Here is a 19,629-nt window from a genome sequence, read left to right on the forward strand (position 1 = left end):
ACATTCTTTTGCGGCAACACCGCATCCTAAATTTCTGATATAGAGATGGCAACCACCAACTTGAAATTTGAAATGTTTCCAATGGCAAGGTTACGAACCAGCCATGAATTAAATAGAGAATGATCAAAACACGAGAAACGGCGGCTAATTGGTGATGCCAAGGGCCTCCTCTTTCCCCTTCCTTGTCAGTACCTGCTCAACAAAATTTCCATGTGGTCGAGTTACAAGGTCTGCCCTCAAACACAAACGAGGGAGACATTTCTACATCTAAGATTCTAGACTACCAATATACATACATGTATGGAAATTACCCAATGCCGCCATTAGTACAAACCCATCCCCCAAGCTTGTCGGATCAATGTGACCTCACCAAGCCAACAGCTTTGCTCCAGCCAACCATGATCAAGCTTACAGCACATCTGTGCCTGGCTGAGCACCTCAATCTATATCCTTGGGCTCCTGCCAGAGGAAATCTTCTATCCTCTTGGTAGGAGGGGTATGCCATCAGGAACAATTTGCTCATCTATGTTCATCCAATATCTGTGAAATCTGAAAGAGGTTCTAACTCCTCAATACCAGGAAGGAGACCAGAGTCATCCTGGTCCAGGAGGAACTCGTTGTAGTCAACCTCTTGCCAGAGATCCTCGGAGTAGTTGAATTCAGAATCGCTGATACCAAAGTCAGATAGGGACTCGCTAATGTGGAAGTCAGCTGCACCTGGGAAAAGTTGACCAGGCATCCGAAGAAAATTACTCGAGGTACTTGGCCCTTCCTGATGCGATTCAGTAATCTTCTGGATTTTTGATTTGGGAGGTCTTCCACATTCTGATGCTGCTTTGTGCTTTCCTATGGACTTTGGCCCAGATTTATGCCGGGTGGCATCATTTATGTGGAAAGCTGATGATGCCCAATGAGAACCTTCACCTTCATAACAAGCTTCTGATGCCATTCTGCAAAGAAGAATGTAAATTTCACTAGCATTAGTTCGTGTACCAAAGGTGGGCTAAATATTAAGAAAATTCAAGGAATTCAAAGAATCAATTTACATCGCACTAGCATTAGTTTGTGTACCAAAGGTGGACTAATATTAGGAAAATTCAAGCAATTCAAAGAATAACTGTTTTATCTGAAATGAAATGTATGGTATTGGTCAACATCATCATAACAGCAAAGCATGGACACTTGTACCACCACTAACCTGAGTCTGGTCTCAGCTTGTCTACAAGAAAGTCCAGACAATAGTGATTGTTCCACTGGCTCCACAGCCTGTTTGATTGGTTCTGGTTCTAGTATGGACACATTTACTATAGATGGGAAGTCCTCTTCATAATGATGCTGATCTGTCAAGAAATCCAATTCTAATTCTAAATGATTCCGGCAGTATTCTTGATTTCTCATCGGTGGCGGAATCACAATTTGTGTAGATTGAGCCTGAGCATCTGCAAGGGCTGTCCTAACTAGATTGAAGCTTGGTCTAAAGTTTACCATGGACCAGTTCGCACTTGATCCAGCAGGATTTTTCACAGGAGAAAGCATGCGTAGTGCACTAGAGTAAGTACTTATAACACGCCGGGGATCACGCCGGCATTTTGATCTCCAGACAGATGAAAGTACAGCCATGAAGTGTTTCTGGAGAAGCAACTCATTGTTAGGAAGTTCACTGGTCACATTCACCAACATCTGAGCTTGATCCTGGAAAAAGACATAATAAATCAGCAATTTGCAACACAAACAAGTATCATGTGAGCAGTTGATTGCACCTAAAAACATGCTAAAAATGCACTTTAACAGGCTAAGACCTGAATTAAGTAAGGAACAACGGGTACACATGCTCTTCCAGCATGGATTCAAGCTATGCTGGATGGTAATTGGTCATATAGACAATTCAAACATGAGGAATAACACTTGTTGGTGCTTACCACTTCCAGTTACCTTTTTACTAGTATATCCTGTGCCGTTTTTTCTTCCAGATTTGCCAGTTTTATGTAATTCTAGTTCAAGTCACTTTAATTGAGGGTTTCTATGGATAATACGAATTATATCCGGGACGTTCACTTGATTGATATCAGAACTATTTTGAGAAATTATAATAAAGCTAATCCTTGTCAAAATTTGCACAGTACGAAGCTTTCTTGTATGAAGTTAGTTCAATATCTAGAAGGATAAGATATCAACTCACCTCAGATACTCTCAGTATAGCCTTTCCAGTCCCAGAAGGAACCTTTTCACTGTTAGAATTATCTGTTGCTGACATTGCATGTTTGCAGAATAGTTCTCGGTATCTCTCACAGCAATGCACTGGATGACGATATTTTCCCCTATAAAAAGCACCACCTGGTAAGGAATGAAGAAAATCACTTGCCAGTTCCCAAAGAGGACCATACTCATGCACAGTTCCGCAAAGAACCGCATCCTCCTCAGATGTCCATGAGTCTGAAGCACAATCACGAGACCATATTCCCTTCTTTTTCAGCCTCTCAGGTTTTATTACAATAACACGTTTTACTGACATGCAAGGGATGGAAATTCTGCCATCACTCTTAGTTCTAGCTGCCGATTTTGGATCTGAATCATTAAACTCTTCCCTCAAGTGCCTAGGTGACAAGGCTTCTGAGGCACTACTTGATTTAGTGGCTTTCTTGAACTTCTTCAAACTTCTGTTACTGTTTTCTTCTTCAGTAGCAGACATAATCTTCTTACGCTTGTTAGAATAATGGCGAGGTGATTCATCACTTATGAGTTCAGGTGAGGGTGCATTGTCATCAATGCTCATTGTATCTACAGAAGTTTCCTCCAGTATGACTTCTGATTCAGATGACAAACGTCCTCTTTTCAGGGACTTGAACTTGCCGGTCTTCTTTTTGTTCTTTTTTGACTTTCTACGGTGAGCGCTGCAGAAGGACACAAAAAAGAATAATCAATAGTGTATCAGAGGGAAGTTATAGCCTAAGGAAAAAAGGTCAACAGCCACAAAAACATTCAAAGTGGGTACATAACAAAACATGCTAATACTGCAAATTGACACAAGTGAACAATCAAGAAACAAAAGAAAAGGTATAGTAGTCTGTATACATTAACTAGAACTGTCCAAAAAATAAATTTCCATTCACTACCTCATATTATCATTTTTCTCCTCCAACTCTTTTGCAGCTTCCCGAGCCTGTTTTTCCTGTTCTTCCAACAACTGCAAGTATCACACCATGTCAAAACAGGCGTTATGTTTCAACAGAGGCACATAAGCATACAAGTTAATAAGTCTAAATGACCTGCTTTTGAGTTAAAGCCTCAACATGTTGGCGATAGGCTGTCGTAGCAAAATCAACATCCCAGGCTGCAATTGAGATGATGTCAATATAGTAAAGTATCAAAAAGGAAAGATAGCCATGTTGATGTGGACGCTAGCTCAGCTAAAATGCAGAAAATGCCAGTGTGACACTGAACAAATTGTTCCAAAGTGGTAAAAAGGACATTAACATTGATATATAATTACTTACATTCATAAGAAAGCGGTTCCTGGTCTTCATCAATTTCTGCTTCTAAATCCTCTTTGAGTTTTTCAATGCGATCGAGCTCCCATTCTTCCTCTTCAACATTTACTTGACGATTTATAGCAGCTTTGTCAATTACTGGATCCCAGAGTTCCATAAAGCGCATTGCATATCTATCAATTGGCCGGAGCTGGTTTTCGAAGGACGAACTTGCTTGTCCTGCAGCAGCTGCGGCGGCAGCCATCTGTTTCACATCAGCAAGCATGTCTGTATCTTCATCACCAACAGCCAATGTAAGAGCCTTTTCTTCATTTAATTGATTGGACAAAGCAGCATTCTTCTCCTTCTCCATATCCGAAGAGTTATATCTATGTTCTTCGATAATGTGTTCATCGTGTCTTGCATCCTCCTCATTTACCAAATCATCATCCTCTGGTCTACCAGCAGCCTCCTCGCTGAACTCTTGATTGTCCACGGCTTCTTCCTGCTCTAGCTTCTTGAGAGCCATATAGTCAGCTTCATCTTCTGCTTGTCTAATAGCCGCTTCAACATCTGCATTTGACAACCCCACATCCGCATCATTTGAAGATCCGGCAGTCATAGAGCAGTCCTTCTGCTGGTCTTCCACACGAAGAGACGTGTGCCCAGAAAAGAACTCCATAGGATCGAGCTTCTTGAAAAACTCTGTATTGTAGCTACCTCGCTGTATCACTAGATCATCAAGAGCTCGTTTCTGATTCGCTTTCTTCAGAATGTTCTCCTCTATAGTGCTTTCACTAATGAGTCTATATATGTGAACTTCACGAGTCTGACCAATCCTGTGACATCTGTCCTGTGCCTGTTGGTCCATTGCAGGGTTCCAGTCACTGTCATAGAATATGACAGTGTCCGCACCTACTAGGTTGATTCCCACACCACCACTACGAGTAGACAAAATGAAAAGGAAAAACTTTGGATTTGTATTGAACCTCTGCATGAGGGTCTGCCTCTCTTCTGGCGGTGTAGAACCATCTAAACGTAAATATGTATACCCATATAAATTTATGAACTCTTCCAAGACATCAAGCATCTTAGTCATCTGAGTAAATATCAAGGCTCTGTGCCCTTCTGACTTCAAACGCCTCAGCAGAATGGCAAGTTCCTGCAACTTGCCACAATCAAACTGGATCAAACGCCTATCAGGAAAGTAAACTTGGCGGCGAACAATAGCAGACCTTATAGGAGACAGAATGGGGGAAAACTCATTCGTGCATTTTTCTCTATATGCCGGATCAATAAAAACAGGAGACTTCCCTTTGCTGCACCAGCAAACAGGGGGAGGAGCTCGAGCAGCAGGAATTGCAAATGTAAATGATTCCACAATATCAAGCAGTTTCTGAAACCGTTCCACTGATGGAAGAACAAGGTCTGCTAGGCTCGATGAATAATCCATGTGGCACAAAGGGTTGTTCCTCTTCTCAAGAATATCAGATACAGGATGCTTTACAGTCAAAACCTCTCTCATATTTGTGCCATAGACAGGCCTCTTTTCACATCGTAACCTATTCCACCATGCAATGGAAGCTGCCCTTTCTTTGGATTCCTTTATTCTCTCATCCTGTAGGGCTTTCTGAATATCTTCAAAAATATTTGTTACATTACTCCCCTGATGATCCTTTTTCGAGCAGGATATATCCAGCTGAGAGTCCCGGGAGGTGATACTTGGAGGAAAAGCAGCAACCACCTCGTCAGCTTCCCAGGAACTCATGCCAAATTCATTTTGAGTAAACACAAGATTCATATCAGATAGGTCCACATGAGAAAACGGATTCTTATCAAGGAGCATGCATACTGAATAGCTGAGATGCATGTTAATCCCAGCCATGTCAAATGAGCTTATTATTGGGCGACCTTCAAAAAGATCTGGGTGGTTACAGACCTTTCTAAGTTGCATAATGATACTTATCATGCCAAAATAATTCCCACTTGCTAGTGTTGTTTGTGTCTCTGAGCTAGCAATAAAATCTTCATACAAATTCCTTTGTCTTCTAGAAAGTCGGCAATATATGACATGCTCGTGCTTCTTTGGTAACTGTTTCTCGACATCTCTTTTCAGCCGCCGCAGTATAAATGGACGAAGGACATTGTGCAATCGATCTATGACTTCTTTATTTACTTTATCTTGGCCCTCCACCATTCCTGAAATTGGATTGCAGAACCAATCCTTGAACTCCTGGTGAGACTGAAATACATGAGGCATCAGAAAGTGCATCAGGGACCAAAGTTCCATGAGGTCATTTTGCAGCGGAGTTCCAGTCAAAAGAATGCGTCGTTTTGAATTAAAATTAAGTAAAGTCTGCCATCGCTGTGATTTCCAGTTCTTTATCAGATGAGCCTCATCAAGAATAAGATACTTCCACTTTTTTCGCTTAAACACTTTAGAGTCCTGGATGACAAGCCTGTATGTTGTGATGCAAACATGGAAGTAATTTGGTTTCATCCAGCCCTGACGCTTTTGCTTTCTCTCCTTTGCACTTCCAAAGTAAGTCAATATTTTAAAAGCAGGACACCACTTGAGAAATTCAGTCTCCCAGTTTAGCATAACACTAGTTGGCACAACGATAAGATGAGGACCCCATATCCCCTTCTCACATGCAAGATGTGCAAGCAAGGAGATAGTCATGATTGTCTTGCCTAGACCCATTTCATCTGCTAGAATTCCATTAAGCCTCTGCTCATACATTGCAACCAACCAATCCAACCCTATATGCTGGTATTCGCGAAGCGAATGCTTAAGAAGGAATGGGAATTTCGTGCGCACATTTGTTGTCAAGAAGGTGTTACCAGTTGGTTGTGCTGATCTGGCAGCAGCTGCAGCATCAGCAATTACATCGTCACTTTTATCTCCATTGACCGTGTTAACATCAGCGAGATTATTCTCTTCCACAAAATTCTGTTGTGCGCAAGGCTCTGGTACTATTTCTGATTGCATAGAATTAGCAGTCACATTATGCTCAGTTTTCATCACATCCGCAGATAGGTGACCCACAACTGTATCACTGTTCACTTCAAGAATCTTTGCAGATTGATCATCCAACGACATGTCAGTATTAGTCTCTTCAACAATACAGGGTGAATTCTCCAACTCCGTTGTTTCATGATCTGCATAGCCATCCTATATATAAAAAAAGGTATTACAAATTGATCAACATATATTGTTTCAAAAAAGCAAGTGGAAAAACCAAAATCTACCTTCTGGTACATCGCAAGAAGTTCTTCTAGTGGTATCTCGCTCTCCTTTTGCAATAACTTAATCTGCATTAAATGACCACCAGACCATAGTTAGCAGAGCTCTAGTGGGACATCTGCCATTGCGAAGCTAGTAAATTGGGAGCATATTTGTAATTAATGAGCATAAAATAGCCTTAGTTCACTCCAAGCTCTGAAACCCATAATCACAAAAGAACTTGGCTACATAAAATTTTGGATGGAGCAATACTGACCACCAGGCCCTTCTGCATACACTAAAATACAGTGCATGTTGGCCTTTAGGCATGGTCATGGTTCCATTTAATAAAATGTAACATACTGTGATCCTCATTTAAATATAGAGACTATATCCTTGGATGTTAGTTGTACAGTTTCCCATTCAACTCGCTAGTAGAAGTTCACCAGTCAAATCACATAACGTTATATGCCAGTTCACTGTTAGCCATACGGTCTCTGATTCAACTGTCTAGTTTCTGTTCACCAGCCAAATTAAAAAGGAAAAAGTCCATTTTACTCCCCTCACCTATCCACTTTGTCCGCTTAACCCCCGAACAAAGTTTAGGCTCATTTTACGTCCTTGAACTATTTCATTTGGTCCAATCCTACCCCCTAATTAGATTTCTCTTTTTTGTTTCATCGTATGAGTTGAATTTTGAGTTCAAATTTTGTGAGCATATACAAAACATGATGCCTTATGTTAGAAAATTATACTAAGAATTTTTCATGGTTATTTTCATAGGTTAGGAATATTTAATACGAAATTGATCTTAGATATACAAAATTGTACGAAAAGTAATCATGAAAGAATTCTCATATATTTTTCTAACATAGAACATCATGTTATAAGTCAACTGACCAAATCTGAAATTAAAATTCAATTTGTACATGAAGAAACAGAAAAAAGAAATCTAATTAGGGGGTAGATTGGACCAAATGAAATAGTTTTAGGGAGTAAAGTGAGCCTAAATTTTGCTTAGGGGGTTAAGTGGACAAAGTAAATAGGTGAGGGGAGTAAAATGGACTTTTCCAATTAAAAACCCTAGAATTAGGTTTGCCAGAACATGCACGTGCACGGGCAGGTCTAGGAAAGGTATAGAAAGCCAGTAGCAGGAACCTCAGGGCACTTCCCTAAACAGTCCACAAATGGAGGAATCCCTAATATACACACGGTCTCATCAACAAGATGGGAGTCAGATTCCTTCTCAAAAATGTGCACTTTTAAGTGGCATTCATCTGATAACAAGCTTGCATGACTAAAGGAATCTTTGTACATGTTAATCCAACATAAAACAAAATTGTATAACCAAAGGGTGCCCAAACGAGATTTTTTTCCACTAATTTCATCTCTTGATGCAACTAGAGATTTAAAGTTCAGACCCAAAATAAAACACGCAAAATTCTGAAAATGGAAATCGATAGCCTTACATAGTTGCACGTGATAACAATGCTAATGGATGAATTTTCATGAGCTGGTGTGTACTGCCAAGTTTATGCTCATTGCAATCAAAACCGAATTAAGCATGACAATGCAAACAATTCGATGATATTACGTATTGATGGCTGAAATCACCTCTTCCAGATGATCAGGAACTTCTTTCTTTGCTAACTCTTCCTCTTCAGACAAAGTTGCTTCATCATCCTGTCAAAGAGATGATCAAATATTATTAGACAGACATGACAGCTTTACTTATGGATTGATGAACTACATTTTCCCGATTTTCAAATATAAACGCACATCCAGGTCAGATGATGTAATGGTAAAACTATTAGAGGAAATAATAAAGAGATGAGTAAACAAGATGGATATGGATATGCTACCTTTCCTTCATCAGCAGCAACATAATCTTTGTCTTCCTGAAAAAACAATCTCAGTTATGTTAACCAAACAACCATACAATCCCCGAATAGGAGTTACAGAAAGCAGTGTTTTTGGCGAACGTTCATCTAGTTCACCTAAAAAACAGACCATTGATCTAGCTTTACTTCCCATTAAGAAGCCAAAGCTGCTGTTAGACCCCAGGTGCAGTTAGTGGAAAATAATTGAGCAATTCAGTCAGCATCAACATTGACAAATTAGTTTGTTTGAAAATCTAGCAACATTATTAATGTTTCCAATTACTTCTCCATGCCACAATGTATAAGTGGTAAGTGCATGGTAATATCTATATTTTACTAGGATTGTAAGCCTAAAATGTGCACGTTCAGCAATCAAGAATGTACTGCTTATTGCTATCTTTTTCCACTCTTCCACATAGTTTTTAAAAGCTGTCAGTGGAGGTTGAATAGCTGAAGATTTCACGAAATAGGGGCACTGCTTTCTTGATTCGATATCTAATTCATGAAATAAGAGTAATCTTTTTCCACTCTTCGATAAGAAGTTTAGTTGGGCAGATACTATGAAATCGAGGGGTCGTCCATGCATAGCTACTGTTAAAATTTAGTTTCATACCACTCAAGGAACTGATTCAAAAAAGACCACTAACTAGTTACTACTCCCAACTACCGCACATAAGAATTATTAACCTAGAGCTCCCCGTCAGGCAGTGATCGGGAAGAAATTATACAACAGTGGAACAAAGGATAAAGAAACTATAGACAACAGCACAGATGATTAGAACATGCCTGCTCATCTATAGAAGAGATGTTGCCATTACTTTTTCCCTGCAAAGTTCAGAAAGTACGGTGGTACAGTTAGAGAAAATTCTATGTCCAGGATTTCATCCCAAAAAAATGAATAAAGAATAAACCCAACACAGGCAAAAATAAGATGCGGAAAGCAAGTGTACATGATTCTTCTTAACAAATTCAGCATAAGAATGGCCATCGTCTTCTTCCTCAGAAGAATTGCCATCGTCACTTGAAGAGTGAGCAGTATCATGATCGCAGCCATTGGCCTGGTTCGAAGAATCTGCAAAAAGAAACTCTGCATCAATCAAAAGAAATGCGTTCAAGGGGTCTGAAGTAAATCATCTTACTAGTGCCATGAGGGTCCCTACACTATCTCACCTACAATCAAATTCTTCGAGCCTAAGTTACTTAACATGTCTTTGCTGTCTGGACTGCTTTCCCTGCTAACTGAGAAACATTTAACTGATCAAATTATCAATTGGGTGTCAAGTAGTGTGCAGCGCTGTTCCCTTCTATGTATAGAACTATGAAAGTGGGTAAAAGAGAACTGTTGTTGGAGATCACCTTTGGTTTCTGTATACATTTTGAGAATATCATCCAGTGGTAGGTCAGCTTCTGCCTGTAAAGCAGCTAATTCTTCGTTGCGCTCAGCTTCAGTGATCTGAGCTTCATCCTCATCAATTGTGTGCTCATCATCTTCCTGCAGCATTTACGCATACAAAGTATCATTCATATGCAACAAAATACTGAACAGTTTCCCAACAAAAACAAAAATGCCGTTCACGTACTGTTATGCACCTAACACAAGTTATTAGTATGTTAAAAGCTATTTAAATATAGTGAATTCTCACATTGACAGAATATAACAACACGCCTTGATACATAATATTCCCTACAATTACTTTCAATTAAAGAAAAAACTGAACCAGGTAACTGAAATAGCTTACAGGCTCTTCATCCAAGGAGCTCTCATAATCACCGTCCACTTCCATGTTATCTGCAAACACAAACAGTTTAAACCAAGACAAGGGAAAAAAAAGTCATTGAGATGCAAAGTATATCACTAAGGTACATACCAGGATCATCAGGTATTGCTGCATTTTCGTTCTCTTCTGCAACCTCCTCAGTCTGTGATGATTGATTTGTCTGCAAAGTTCCATTTTCTAGTTTCTGGGGATACGGCATGTCCACAAGGTTTTCCGCCAACATTGTCGAATACCTGGTAAAATAATACCATAATGTACAGATAAGAATTAAATCAAAATGCTACAGGTCAGATGAACCATAATGAGACTGACGTACCTCTCAGTCTGACCTAAAAGGAAATCAAGTTGTTTATCAAGGGCCTTTTTCTTCCTCTCCTCAAGCTCCAGTTGATGCTTATAGACAACCTGTTTTCCCCGAACCAAAAACAATATAGCTAAATTTCCTTGAAAAAAGGAATATCCTAAAGCGTGTGTTACAGTAATCCATGACATTAAAAGGAATAAATAAACTTGCCAGCTTTTCTATTTTGATCCAGAACTTCTTCACATCCTTGGAAATATTAAGTGCGACTTTTCTCATTCTATGTTCCTCCTCCTGAAGAGAAAAATTCATCAAACAAAGAATAAATTCTATGGATTCATTATCTGAGTATAATTCAACTTTTGGGGTTCTTAGGGCGCCATATCTTCATTCAAAAGCATTTTGGATAATAACTTATAACTAATATTTTATAGATGAGCTATATAACACAGACGACACAAACAGCCAAACCTTCTGTTTTCGCTCGCCCTTTGTTGCTTGGTCAACTATGCTCTTGTTGGCTCTTTGAGCAATCTTTTTTGCCATGGACAACTTCCATTTTCTCTCAGAATCAAACTCCTGCAACAAATACAAATTTAAGCATGCCAAAAGAAATGGTAATTACAATTTTATAATAAAATAGCACGATTCTTCTCCTCGATGAGGTAGAAGGACTGCAAATTGAAACACAATGATAGCAAACAACCTTTGCCAGCCACACCATCTCAGCAAGGACATGGTCCCAGTGAACTTTTGGCCGTCGAGGCTCCCTTGGGGCTTCAAGAGCCTAACCAATGATATTACAGTTTCAGGAATTGTAATCCAAACCAAAGAGAAAACGAGTTTACATTTTTACTGACATTAAACAATATAACAGAAAATGTACAGAGAACAACACTTTCCCCCTTTATTTTACTCTCCAACGGGGCATGGCACCATAAAAAATGGCAGTACACAAGTTATAGGTATATATGAATAGAAATGACACAATAAATACATGAACTATCAATTCTGTGAGCGAACCTTCTGACGCCTAGCTCTTGTCTCATGGTCTAGTTTTGACCGAGGACCTTTTGATGCCATCTTTCCGATCCCTTTCACAAAACTATCTCATATCTTAGGGTAAGTGCAGCGAACTGGGACTGGCATACCAACAGTGCAGTCACTGAATTAGTACCTGCAAAACTCTAATGATTTGTAGTGAGTAACAAGGAAAGTAGCTGACATAACTAAGCAGATGATGCAGTATCATGACTTTTGATTGCTGCAGTGAAAGAATGAACATTGAAAGCAGGTCTCCAAACCATACTGGCATATATTTCTGAGACCCCAACAGGTCTTACTATTAAATTGTGACAAAAAAGATGAATTTTCACACACTCTATTCCATCCTCTGCTATTATCTTTTTTGAAGAATTAACAGCTAACATAGAGGAATTTGTAGATCAAGGCCCTTCATATCACACTATTAGGACCGACAACAGGAATAACTAAATTATGTAGCTATCTGGCATTCTGATTCACTAAATGATCAAGACCAAGAACACAGTTAACACCTAGAACAATAAGAAAATGGAAAATGGAGATGGATCGATTCACTGAAAGGTGAAAGAATACTGCCTCCTTAAATTGCAACCAAACAACTCATCTGACATCAACCTACAACTCGTGGTCAGACACAAGCTTGTGAAGCCTGATCTTTTGTATTTCAGTCATGGAAACAGCTAAAAGGAAACCCACAGCTACATAGCACAGTAACATTTCCTCTAGTTACACTGAAGTTCATTCCGCAGCTATTTAATCAAGTACTTCGTAAAACTGCCTACAAATACTACTTCACAGCTTGGTTACAGAACTAACACTCCAGACCAACAGACAGAGCCATGACACGATAGCCCCGTCTCCAGCCACTAACTGAGCTAATGAAGCATGCATTGAGCTAATACAGGCTGGCAACAACTTTAACGAAATCAACTGATACCCCAATAATACATATAAAAGAGACAACACCATGCAGACTTCAGGGCCTCTCAGAGTCTCAGACATGGTAAAATTTCCACTCGAGCAGCACTAGTACAAGGTACTGACATCATGTTAGCCCTACGATCATGCAGGATAGCCACATTGCCATTGTTCAAACTCCAAACACATACAGCATTGCCTCACAACATACAATTACACAGAATGGAAGATGGAACCTCAAAACCTGAACAGCAAACACTGCAAGTCCCTAATCACCAACAACATAAAACCTGCTGAAAATGGCTAATACCCCCGGGGGCACGAGAAGAGCAGTGCAGACAAACAAGTTAACAACTGCTGGCAGGAGGCCTAGTCTACAGCTACCGGCTGAATGAGCGTGGAGGTTTTCTTGGAACCACAAAAGCTCGGAAAATGAACCAAATCACCCCATACACACAGTGTGGATGTGTTGGGAAGAAAAATATAAATATGGATTCGAGGATCGCCGCAATAAAGGGAATAAAATTCTGTATAACACAACGAGCAATCCGTCCAAGGAAGCTAGGGGCCCTAGCACCAAACAAGAAGCATCCAACACAAGATGGATCGGATCTCCACTTACGACTGTGGCGTCCAGCGGCGGAGGCCTCAGAAATGGTGCAAGCATGCAAGTCTAAGAGTCCAGCTAGGTTGAAATTAAACTATGCCACAGTCAAAGTACCAACCTGCGGGTGCCGCCGCGGGATCTGGGAGCCGCGAACCGGAGGCAGCACACGCTGCAGCACTGGCGGGCGCCGTCCGGCGGCTCTGCCACCCGTGGTAACGTGCAGACGGCGTCGGCCTGGCGGTGGTCGGCGTCGAACTCACGTTGGGGGCGCACAGCCCGAAGGGCGCAGGTGGCCGTGCAGCCCTGGACGGGATGCACTGGCGGCGGTGGGTTCTTGCACCGGCGCCGGCGTCCGGCGAGGGAGCGGACGCACCGGCGGCCGGAGCGCGGGAGCAGGGAGGCTAGGGTTTAGGCCTTTAGGATGAATGGGGAACGGGGAGGAGGAGGCGAGTCGCGACTGCGAGCCGGAGGGCATCGAAGCGACGCGACGGGCGGACGGGCGTCGAGGGGCTGAGTCTCGGGACGCATCGGGAGGATGGAAGATTGGGCTGAGGACTTGGGTGGATGGGCCGGGTATTACGTGGGTAAGCTAACGGGCCGGACTAGTGCATCAGCCCCGCTGCTGGGCCCAGCCCAGGCCCGCCTCGTGTTGTTTCAAGATGAATATATCACACTCAACTGATTTCTTAACTTTTCCTCGGGGAAAGAGAAGCTTCTTTCTGTGGAAGAAAAAAAACACTTTCATCGACAAACTTCATTCAATTCAGCGTGAACTCTGAATGAGTTATGAAAAGTTCATTTTCCTCGAAAAAATTAGAATCCACAATTTAAAATTTGGTAGCATTTTGAAACTTGCTTCTAACTCTATATTTAGCATTTGATATGCTCGTCGACTTTCTTGAAGTTCAAAAGTCCGATTCTTGGAGTTGAAATACCTACAAAATGAAACGCAAAAAATCATTTTTTTTTTACTTGGAACATGTTAAAATGTGCTTAAAACGCATCTTCTAAGGGTCTATTCGGTAGAGCTCCACCTCCTCCTAATTCTCAGTGGAAGTTGAATTCATGGCTGAACATTAACTTTATAGAGAAAGTTTTTTTTACAATAAGTGAATAAAGGAGAAGCTACTTTTTTCCGCCCAACCCTTTAATTCATTTCAAATAATCACCTTACGGAATCGGTAAAAAAAATCACTTATCTTTCCAAAACTGTTTGGCAGAACTCCTATTGGATTCATCCTAGAAGCTGCTCTAGGAGCTCTGCCAAGCATACCCTAATTTGTTCTCTATGACTCGCGAGAAACCTTGAAGTTTTGTTTTTCCGATATTCGCCATGGACGTTATTGATATAGATGTTTTTAGTTGTAACCTATGTCAAAATTCTTTAACTTTGACCAAGTTCATAAAAGTATACATTAACATCCCAAGTAATCGTACTTGTGCTATATATGATGGTTTTCTATAACCTTAATCAAAATTAGATAATTTTGATTTTGACTTGGGACAAAATTTAAAAAAACACTTCAGTTTAGCAACAGATGGAGATGTCAATTGAGTTCTGAGATTGCGTGCGAATGCACACATGGGACCATTCTGATACTAGCCCTATCTTTGCTCATCATGATTAATGCTACCATGCAATGATGCAAACAACTCAACTAGATCACAATACCATGTGGCTTTTGCTCATATTAACTCGGAGGGTACTAGCATCATACTTCATCTACTTCTATGATCCGGAATTTCTAGTACCACCACCACATAGTGCAAAAGGAAAAAGAACATACAATGCAATGTTAAGGTGTTGGTCCATCTTGGCAGCCCTTTCTCCTCTCCAGCCTGCAACGGGACCTAAGATGTCCTCTTTGATGGACTCTACAGAAGGGAACAATATTCGTGTAAACAGGTGAAAACGTGAAAACCATTCTAAAAATCATACCTAAAAGTTTCCAAAAAGAATTGAAACAATGCACATCCATAGATGTGCTTGGTTACGAAACTGGTTTTGTAAAAGTTCATACAAAAATGATAAATTTGAAGTGCATGTGGTCCGTAGCGCCGGACCCCCCAAAAAAAATCGAATGTGTATCTTTCTCGTCAAACTTAGACCAATTCAATTTATTAGCGCTTGCATTTTCGTAATTTATATCAATTCCGTAGTAAACAACCCAAATACCCTCCATGTTAGGAGAACCCTATATATGTGTACACATTGTCACCATATAAATAAAAAGATGGACCACTTTATGATATATTTTCTACTTTGTAACCCCTCGTCACATTCTCCTAAGTCCTGACTCTGCCTCTGATAGACGATGTATCGTCAATAACAAATTGCTTGTGCTGACTTTTGAATCTCAGCGTGTGTCAGTCCAATTTATCATAAGTATTCATGATGGTGAGTGTTTATATGTATATATACCTGAGCATTGTCTATATATGTTTCAAAAAAGAAAAGAAGCCGTCCTTAATTAAGTGAGGGAGCGGGATACGAGCTCGCACTTTCATTAGTAGACGACAAAGCAATGGTAGAAAGAACAGGGTTGGTCAGTAACAGTCGTTGTCTCTTGTTACATTGGCCAAAAAATGCGAACAATAATGAACGGCATTCGTTATACTACGTGACACAGCAGCATGTATCTAGGGGTGTACCACGTGCTAAAATTTAGCACCTGTCACATCGGATATTTGGATAGTAATTAGGAGTATTAAACATAGACTAATTACAAAACTAATTGCACAGATGGAGTCTAATTCGCGAGACGAATCTATTAAGCCTAATTAGCTCACGATTTGACAATGTAGTGCTACAATAACCATTTATTAATGATGGATTAATTAGGCTTAATAGATTCGTCTCGCGAATTAGCTCAAAGTTCTGCAATTAGTTTTATAATTAGCTCATGTTTAATCCTTCTAATTAACATCCCAACATCCGATGTGACACTGCTAAAGTTTAGCACTAGTATCAAAACAACCACCTAGTTGCTGGTCCTTATTCTTTAGTCATATCAGCATCCCCCTCCCCATGCTTGTCCTATCATCAATGAAAGACTCGTCGTGCTAAACCAGTTCCCCTCGAAATTTGCAGTCTCCATCTCAAGAACGCCCTGCGTATGACGCCCGCCGTAGACGTACAGTCTCACGTCATGCGTTCGGCGCCGGGGATTTCCACCTGACCGGCCGTGCCCTCCTCCTCGTCGTCGCTGCTCCTCCCGTCCACCTTGCCGCTCCCGTAGCGGCTCGCGCACACGAGGTACACCGCGAAGTCCGCGACGGCGATAATGGCGAGCAGGAAGTAGAACCTGTCGAGGTGGCCCTCGTTCAGGTCTGCCGGGATCCACCCCGCCCGGCCGCGCGTCGTGGTGACCCTGGTCACCGCGCTCACGATGACGTCGCTGAAGTAGTTGCCGAGCGACATGGACATCATGCAGAGCGCGCTCCCGAAACTCTTGAGCCCGTCGGGCATCTGGTCGTTGAAGAACTCGAGCTGCCCGACGTACATCATCACCTCCGACACTCCGATCAGAGAGTACTGCGGCACCTGCCACATGATGTGCAGGTCGCTGCTCATCGCCGCGGTGGCCCCGGCCTTCCTGAAGTGCTCGACCGTCCCGGCCGTGGCCATGGCGAGGGCGCCCACGACCAGGCCGAGGCCCATCCTCTGCAGCTCGGTGGGGCCGGCCGGGCGCCCAGTGAGCCGCGCCAGGAACGGGCAGATGGCGCGGCGGTACAGGAAGATGGTGGCCGCGACGGTGAGGATGTCGAAGGCCGACATGCTGGAGGGCGGGACGGAGAAGCCGGCGAACGGGGTGGTGCGGCGCATCGCGGCGCCCTGCACGACAAAGAGCGAGGCCATCTGGGTGAAGACGACGGAGTAGAGGATGGTGCAGAGCCAGATGGGGAGGAGCCGCAGGATGCTCTTGACCTCCTCCACCTGCGTCACCGTGCACAGCTTCCAGGGGTCGCGCTTGCCGAGCTTGGAGTCCGTTTCCGCGCGCGCCGCGCGGTCCAAGAAACTGCGCGCATATGACAGAGGTTCGAGTCAGATCGGTGCACCGTGCACGGCGAGATCAGCTCATGTATAAAGGAAAAGCAACTCGAACTCGATCGTAGCGAAATTAAAGCTGCACGTACCTGAAGCCTTGCGTGTGCAGAAGCCTCCTGCCGCCGGCATCCGTCTTCTCGTCGCCCTCGTACAGGGTGACCACTCCAGGCGACGCGCCGGCCTTCCAGTTCCTGCACGCGGCGAAGGCGACCTGGCAGACCCTGCCGATGGGGTTCCCGCCGGGGTTGAAGTAGCGGTACCGGAGCGTCCCGCTGAGGAACAGCAGCAGCGCGGCGGCGGCGGCGGCGGTGGAGGCCCAGAAACCCAGCGCCCACCTGCCCTCGTCCTCGAGGTAGCTGAGGAAGGTGTTGGAGAAGAGCGAGCCGAGGTTGAGGGCGAGGTAGAAGTAGCTGAAGAAGGAGACCTTGGAGTGCGCCTCGGCGGGGTCCTCCTCGTCGAACTGGTCGGAGCCGAAGGTGGCCACGTTGGGCTGGTACCCGCCGTTGCCGAAGGCGATCATGTACAGCGCGATGTAGAAGATCCCCAACTCCTTGCCGGAGTGCGGGCCGCAGGGCGCGTGCTCCATCCCGCACCCTTCCGGCCTGATCAGGTAGAGGTGCGATGACACCGACAGCAGCGCGAGGCCCTGCAGCAACAGCAGCGTGACAGACACTGATGGTCAGCCCGGTAATCTTGGATCGATGTACGTACACATCAGGGAACTGTTGATTGATACCTCTACCAAAATTTCAGACTCAGACAAAAAAGGTATATATGTCGTCGTCGATGACCGGATAATCTAGGTGTAGACGTGCAGGACTTACGAGCACAAAGATGGCCTGGAAGATGGCGCAGGTCTTGTAGCGCCCCCAGTAGGAGTCGCTGAGGAAGGCGCCGATGAGGGAGAACATGTACACGGTGCCCGTCCACTTGCTGACGTTGTTGGCGGCGTCGCCGTTGCTCTGCCCCAGCACCCGCGTCAGGAACAGCACCAGGTTCACGTTCACGCCGAAGAAGGCCAGCGTCGCCAGGCCCTGGTTCACTGCAAAAACCCACCACCATCACCACCGTCAGCGCGTCGGTTTCCAGTAACCAAAGCCGTTCCACGACGTGTCAGCGTCTGATGGCTAGTCGACAGGCGTCCGCGTACACACATAGTACCGGGCGGCAAAAAGGTGATCGACAACGCAAGCACGCAAACAGTATGGGGGGAACTCGGCTTTCGGCACTTCCCATTGAAAGCAATGCAGAACCGGCCGAGCAGCCAAAGCACATACATTTATCGCACTAGTTGTTCCATCCAGTAGCACGAGCTAGGCTTATTGGCAGCCACACACACACATCACTACGGAGTACTGATTGATTGCTACTCCGTAGATCATGGACCTCCGATCCATCCCCTAATGAGAATCGAGATCCTAATGTGGCAGTAGTAATGCGCGCAAGGAGCCTCCCAGTGACCAGGGGAACCCCCCAGTTCCGGGCGGCGTTGCATGGCCGATGTCACCTCAGCATGCAGAATCCGCATACTCAGAGGAGCGGCACTTCAGACGGAGCAACTCAACCGTACATTCATGACGTCGTTGCAAGCGTAAAAAGTGTCCACTTTTAATTTCATTTAGCTAGAAATGATTTTACGTGCTGCTAGCTAGGAGATTATTAGCAGAGATTTTATCTCAATTTTTTAGTAAGAAACCAAGGGCATGCAGGAAGGGATGGAAAGCAGAATTATACCGAGGATGAGGCCGCCGGCAAGCCATCCTCCCGATTTCCCCTTCACGGCCGGGCGGCCCTTGATGTCGACGGAGCCGTCGAGGGTATACTCGCAGCACTTGTCCTGCTTGGGCGGCAGCGGCGTCGGCGCGGCCATCTCCTCGTCTTCCACGAGGATCACCCTCATCTTCATGTCTCCGTCGTTGGCAGACTGCAATAAGCATCGAGCTAGATACTATTAGTTGCCAGCGTCTCACTCTAAAGCACTCTCACATATGTCCATCACCTATTCAGAGAACTTCATGGAAAAAGAACAGCATGCCAGGGACGAAGGATGATGTGTGTATCAAGAACGAGCAAGAGAGTGTACACGCACTAACCATTTCTTCCCTCCTCACGAGCTCTAGCAGTCGCCTCTACCGATGGATGCAGCGCGAGAAGCCGAGGCAGCTAGCTAGCTGCTCGTGTGAGGAGGCCGGGCAAGAGGAAGGGGATGGGCTGATGGTGGTAGAGCGAGGGGGAGGGGTTGGTGCGATTTATAGAGTTCAGAAAGTAGCCCGGCAGTGTGGCTTACAGCTTATGTGCAGAAAACAATGCAAAAGTGCCGGGGCGATGAGTGTGCGTCTTACTCACGTGATGTCACTCGT

The 19,629-nt window shown here is 43.6% G+C and overlaps 2 protein-coding genes across 9 annotated transcripts; both read right to left on the minus strand.

The window, feature by feature from the left end:
* Positions 1–148: 148 nt before the first annotated feature.
* LOC117833521 (protein PHOTOPERIOD-INDEPENDENT EARLY FLOWERING 1) lies at positions 149–13,712 on the minus strand. Of its 8 annotated transcripts, none has more exons than XR_011898564.1 (22): positions 13,340–13,712; positions 11,676–11,829; positions 11,359–11,439; positions 11,124–11,231; positions 10,866–10,946; positions 10,668–10,756; positions 10,442–10,584; positions 10,313–10,362; positions 9,930–10,065; positions 9,744–9,827; positions 9,524–9,645; positions 9,360–9,398; positions 8,556–8,591; positions 8,308–8,376; positions 6,720–6,782; positions 3,495–6,642; positions 3,267–3,331; positions 3,114–3,184; positions 2,180–2,891; positions 1,199–1,692; positions 312–950; positions 149–192 (listed from the first exon to the last, which is right to left on the minus strand). XR_011898564.1 is itself a non-coding variant. In XM_034713079.2 (21 exons), exons 2-21 carry the CDS (start codon positions 11,733–11,735, stop codon positions 530–532), a joined length of 6,057 nt encoding a protein of 2,018 aa, XP_034568970.1. In that variant the 5' UTR covers positions 11,736–11,829; positions 13,340–13,712; the 3' UTR covers positions 149–529. The 8 variants fall into 8 exon arrangements, 6 of the variants coding, with proteins under 6 accessions (XP_034568970.1, XP_034568946.1, XP_034568956.1 ...); XR_004635483.2 differs by having other exon boundaries at positions 297–950; XM_034713079.2 differs by having other exon boundaries at positions 149–950; positions 9,744–9,812.
* Positions 13,713–15,764: 2,052 nt separating this feature from the next.
* Positions 15,765–19,519, minus strand: LOC117859180 (protein NRT1/ PTR FAMILY 7.2). Its single transcript, XM_034742415.2, has 5 exons — positions 19,363–19,519; positions 19,004–19,193; positions 18,094–18,311; positions 17,359–17,915; positions 15,765–17,240 (listed from the first exon to the last, which is right to left on the minus strand). Exons 1-5 carry the CDS (start codon positions 19,363–19,365, stop codon positions 16,364–16,366), a joined length of 1,845 nt encoding a protein of 614 aa, XP_034598306.1. The 5' UTR covers positions 19,366–19,519; the 3' UTR covers positions 15,765–16,363.
* Positions 19,520–19,629: the final 110 nt, after the last annotated feature.

The sequence above is a fragment of the Setaria viridis genome, chromosome 1, assembly GCF_005286985.2.
Source record: "Setaria viridis chromosome 1, Setaria_viridis_v4.0, whole genome shotgun sequence".
In the NCBI taxonomy this organism is placed as follows: domain Eukaryota; kingdom Viridiplantae; phylum Streptophyta; class Magnoliopsida; order Poales; family Poaceae; genus Setaria; species Setaria viridis.